The sequence below is a fragment of the Myxine glutinosa genome, chromosome 14 (genome assembly GCF_964187855.1).
Source record: "Myxine glutinosa chromosome 14, kmMyxGlut1.1, whole genome shotgun sequence".
Taxonomy (NCBI): domain Eukaryota; kingdom Metazoa; phylum Chordata; class Myxini; order Myxiniformes; family Myxinidae; genus Myxine; species Myxine glutinosa.
Window position 1 is genome coordinate 43,399,159 of NC_136274.1, and position 5,408 is coordinate 43,404,566.

The following is a 5,408-nucleotide window of genomic DNA, read 5'->3' on the forward strand; positions in this document are numbered from 1 at the left end:
GGGAGGGAGGGGGGGGGGGCAGGAAGCAGGGGAAGGAGGGGGGATTGGAAGAGGGAGGGGGGATTGGAAGAGGGAAGGGGGATTGGAAGAGGGAGGGGAAAGATATACTACATATACATCTATTTGGGGGGGGGGGGGGTGGCTTTGACAGGCCCCTCCGTTTTGGGGGAGGAGGGGGGAGGGAAGGAAGAAAATTGCTCCCGTGCAAAGAGTGCTTCAGAACCTCAGTGTTGCACAGGGAAAATAGGAAATTGTAATACCCTCTGCCACCATCACCAGGTGGCGCTACACTGATCACATTTACATAGAAAATTTACGCCCCTCTCCCGGTCCCTCACATCCCCCAAATGAGGACGTGGCCACATAGCCGATGTTACTGTTCAGACAAATTTGTATTTGTATTTGTACCCTGAGTAGCTGGAGTACCCGGCGTTGTTCAAGCGAAAAAGAAACATTAACATATTTAAAATAAGGGCAAATATAATGGAAAAACAATTGCATCCAAATCAGAATCCATCACAAATGTCACATCATCATTTTACCTTTTTGTTGAATATCTGCTGGTGAATGTGCCATTCATCACGTTTCTGAGTTGAGTATGATGACGTTCAGGAAGAAGAAGAAGCCTTGTCACCAACTTCGACCACTTCCTGAATTTTTATTATTTGTGTTCAAATGTCTGGTGATTGTATTGTAATTATTTATGCGAATGTGTACTTGTATATAACTGTCATTAATCAAAAGGGTTTAGGTACTATAGAGCGATTTTTTTTAATCCAAAAAAACGAACTCTTTTAAATTTCTAATTTTTTTCTCTCCTTTTTTTTTCTTTTTTCCTTACAACACTCCCAGACACTCACTGATGAACCTCTGAAAGTTTGACGAAGATCCGTTCAGCCATCTCTGAGAAAAATGGCGACACACACACAGACAGACCAACTGCTCTCTGATATAGAACCACATTTAGAGGCCATTTTTCCCCATAGAGCAGGGGTTGGCCTTTTTTGGGCACCTTGGTCCCCTTTTTGAAGCAATGTTTTTTGGTCAGATGCCCTTCCTACCACCAACCCTGTTAGTCGCCTTTTGCGACACACAGGGAATTTACCAGTGAACTGGTACTCAATTTGCCGACCTCAAAAGGATGACAGGCTGAATCAACCCCCCTGGTGTTAATTCAGTAATTCACCGGGATTCGGAACCCAGCCTAGGATCCCAAGCCAGCACCCTAACCGCAAAGCCAACACCAGGCTATCTATTGCTCTCTTATATAGATAGTATTATCTATTGCTCTCTTATGTGTATGTGTGTGTATATATATATATATATATATATATATATATATATATATATATATATATATATATATATATATATATATACATATATATATATATAGATATATATAGATATATATATAGATATATACATATATATATATCCAGTCACGTGAAAAAGTAAGTACACCCCATGTAAAGTTTTGACTTTTTCAACATATTTCAACATACAGCTATTTGATCTTCATTTCAACAATATTGAGAGATAAAGGTGATATAATACAACAAATATCATGAAACATTTACATTTTGTAGTCCATTGTATAATTTAAATAAACATAAATGCAAATTTCGCACGTGGAAAAAGTAAGTACACCCTTGGCTCTCATAAGTGGTATTGCCTCCTTTGGCAGAAACAACCTCAAGTAGGCATTTCTTATAACTGTCTACCAGTCTCTGACATCGACTGGGAGAAATTTTTACCCACTCCTCCATGCAGAATTATTTCAGCTGTGCGATGTTTGAGGGGTTTCTTGCATGCACAGCTCGTTTCAAATCCCCCCACAACATCTCGATGGGATTTAGATCCGGGCTTTGACTTGGCCATTCCAGAACCCTCCATTTCTTTCTTTTCAGCCATTCCTTGGTGGATTTACTGGTATGTTTAGGGTCGTTTTCATGTTGCAAGGTCCACCTTCCGTTGAGCTTCAACTCTCCGACAGATGGCCTCACATTATCCTCAAGCACCCTCTGGTACAATGAAGAATTCATCGTGGATTCTATGATGGTGTGCTGCCCAGGCCCTGATGCAGCAAAGCTGCCCCAAACCATAATATTTCCACCACCATGCTTTACAGTTGGTATCAGGTTCTTGTGGTCAAATGTTGTCTTTGGTTTTCGCCAAACATGTCTTCTGGTACTGCGGCCAAATAGCTCTACCGTTGACTCATCTGTCCAGAGCACATTGTTCCAGAAGTGCTGGTCTTTGCCTAGGTGTTCATTGGCAAACTTTAGTCTTGCCCTGATGTTCTTTCTGGACAGCAAAGGTTTCCTCCTGGCACACCTCCCATGTAGATCAAATTTGTGCAGCCTCTTTCGAATGGTAGACTCTTGGACTTTGACATCAACAGTGGCAAGAGCTACCTGTAGGTCCCGTGATGACATTCTGGGGGTTCTTAGAGACTTCTTTCAGCATCTTGCGGTCTGCTCTCGGGCTGAACTTGCTGGGGTGGCCTGGCCTGAACAAGTTGGCAGTTGTTTAGAATCTTCTCCACTTGTCGATGATCTTCGGAACAGTCGAATGATTGATTTCAAATTGTTTGGAGATCTTTTTGAATCCCTTCCCAGACTTGTAGGCATCTATAACCTTCTTTATGAAGGCCTCAGAGAGCTCTTTTGATCTAGGCATGGTGACGCCGCACACTTCAACAACAAAGAGCTAACCAAACTAAATGTCTGAGGTTTAAATAAGACAGGTTCCTCCAAGATCCTCTCCAACGATGTTCTAATCATTTGCACCTGAGCTGGTGCACCTGATTCTAATTTTAGGTATTTGAAGTCGTGATAAATGTAGGGGTGTACTTACTTTTTCCACATGCGAAATTTGCATTTATGTTTATTTAAATTATACAATGGACTACAAAATGTAAATGTTTCATGATATTTTTTATATTACTAGGGCATGCCCGTACTATATCTATATCTAAAATTATATCCCCCCCACTATTTACATGAAATGGTTTGGTTCATGAAATGTTTTGGTTCATTCGCAACGCCAAAGCGAACGGCGAACGCTTTACATGAAATGGTTTGGTTCATGAAATGTTTTGGTCCATTCGCAACGCCAAAGCGAACGGCGAACGGCTTGCGAGTACAGTGACAATCCCCCCGGGGTTTTAATTAGTTTTAAAACATAGTTTAACGCCAACATAGCGCCAACATAGTTTGCCGACGGGAAATAAATGAATACGCTCTCAAATGTGCCATCCGAGGCAGAGTGTGTTCGCCACGTTCGGCACACGCGATAGCTCGCTGCTCTCTGATTGGTTGAATCGTTTTTTGGACATAGCTCGGTAAGTAATTGTCCGATTAATATGAAACCTTGAAAAGGCACATCCTCGGGTCCCCAGCAATATACCTGGCAAGTTTAAAGTATATCGGACCCGTGGTTGTCGAGAAACAGCGGTCACAGACAAACAAACGTACAAACAAACAAACGTACAAACAAACAAACGTACAAACAAACAAACACACAGAGATTACTGGAATTATAGATAGATATCACCTTTATCTATCAATGTTGTTGAAATGAAGATCAAATGGCTGTATGTTGAAATATGTTGAAAAAGTCAAAACTTTACATGGGGTGTACTTACTTTTCACGTGACTGTTTATATATATATATATATATATATATATATATATATATATATATATACTAGCAAAGGTACCCGGCCATTGCCCGGGTTCCAAATATGTAGAAAGTAAATGACGACTTATATATAGCAAGTTGTTATGTAGTTCAGGTTGTATGTAATTATTTGTACATAACATAAGAACTTGCTATAAGTTAAGTCATTTAAGTTAGAAAAGAGTGAGTGAGTTGGTGATTTAGGTCCAAGTTCAATCCATTTAGGGACTATATCTCAGAACGGGCTGCATTTGGTGGCTTCACAAATTTTTGCCGCTGCTGGGATTGGAACGCGGATCGTCTGCGTGGCAAGCAAACACATGATCCACTGGGCCACCAGCGCTGCCTAGGTAAAATATTAACAGACATGTGTTTTAGTCAGCAAGAGCTCTGGGGTGGACAACATTTCTTGTTCTGCTGTTTGGTGCTCTGATGAAAAGATGTGTGCTTGCCCCAACACGTGAGCATGCAACGTAGAGTTGACCATGAGAGAAACATGGACTTGTCAGTTCAACTCCAGCAACCTTGAGAGACTGTCCCTGAGACTTGTTGATGGTCATAGCAAATGATAGTCTCACTGGAAACTGAAGGCGCTTGAACTGAAATGGCATATCTGTTGGGATGATGGGAATCCGTGGAATAAAAACATCCTCTCCCTTGGCACAACCAGTCATAATGGTGGCTTCGATCACATGGGGCATAAGAGTTTTGACAGCGAATCTTGTACCGTTACAGAGTTTTGGTGCATCCAAATTTCGTAGCAACATAATGGGGGCTCCCACTTTCAGTTGCAGATTGTGAGGTGGAACGCCACTGAGCTGAAGAGAGTTTAGAAACTCTGTTGGATAGTTGACAGCATCGTCAAGATCAACTACAGTGTCAACTGACTTGTACCATGTGGATTGGTCTGGTAGCTGTTGAATGATGGTGGCATTAATATCCTGCACAATGTCATTTTTGGGAGCAAGGATGGCACGTTCACAAAGCCACTCATGGTTTTTATAATTCTGTGAGAGGCTAGGATAAACCTTTGATATCATTTCTACAGATGTGTTGATGATTGTTCCACAATTTGGGGGTATTGTGACATCTCCAGTCTCAGTGTCTACTGGTAGCCGACCATTGCCCAGTTGAAGCAAAACCTTTGGAAACTGGCCTGCTGAGACATCTCTATTAAGTGCAACTCTCATTTTGGTAGAAAGATGGAGTTTTTCCACTCGTCTCCAAATATAGGATTCTTTGAGGCATGCTCTCAACTAGCAGGTGTACCCTTTGGAATGACTGGTAGAGTTTGCCTGAAATCTCCAGAGAGCAAGAGTGTGACTCCACAAATGATTTTAGCGTTACCTCTGAGATCCTGTAAGGTGCGATCGAGAGCCTCAAATGCAAGTCTGTGAGACATTGTGCACTCATCCCATACTATCAGCTTGGCCTGCTTTAGAACCTGTGCCTGTCCAGATCCTTTGCCAATATTGCACACAGGACTCTCATTGTGGGCCAGGTTGAGTGGCAGCTTAAAGGTAGAATGAGCAGTCCTGCCACCTGTGAGCAAAGTCGCAGCAATTATACGTTAGTGTTGAGTAGTACATGACACCACTGAGAGAAAAACAATATGCGTATTGACTGAAAAACATACACCAAAATCAATATAAACATATCTTATCTTTTGTGCTGAAAATACCAGTATTTGTAAACATTATTGCAAATGGTTGTGAACAATCGCC

At 41.6% G+C, this 5,408-nt stretch overlaps 1 protein-coding gene across 1 annotated transcript; it reads right to left on the reverse strand.

Annotated features, from left to right (window-relative positions):
• Window positions 1-4,058: 4,058 nt before the first annotated feature.
• Window positions 4,059-4,874, reverse strand: LOC144888773 (ATP-dependent DNA helicase PIF1-like). Its single transcript, XM_078767967.1, has one exon. It carries the CDS (start codon window positions 4,872-4,874, stop codon window positions 4,059-4,061), a length of 816 nt encoding a protein of 271 aa, XP_078624093.1.
• Window positions 4,875-5,408: the final 534 nt, after the last annotated feature.

Bases quoted from the DNA above. Each gene is read 5' to 3' on its own strand.
- LOC144888773 (XM_078767967.1), bottom strand. From the start codon at position 4,874: ATGAGAGTTGCACTTAATAGAGATGTCTCAGCAGGCCAGTTTCCAAAG.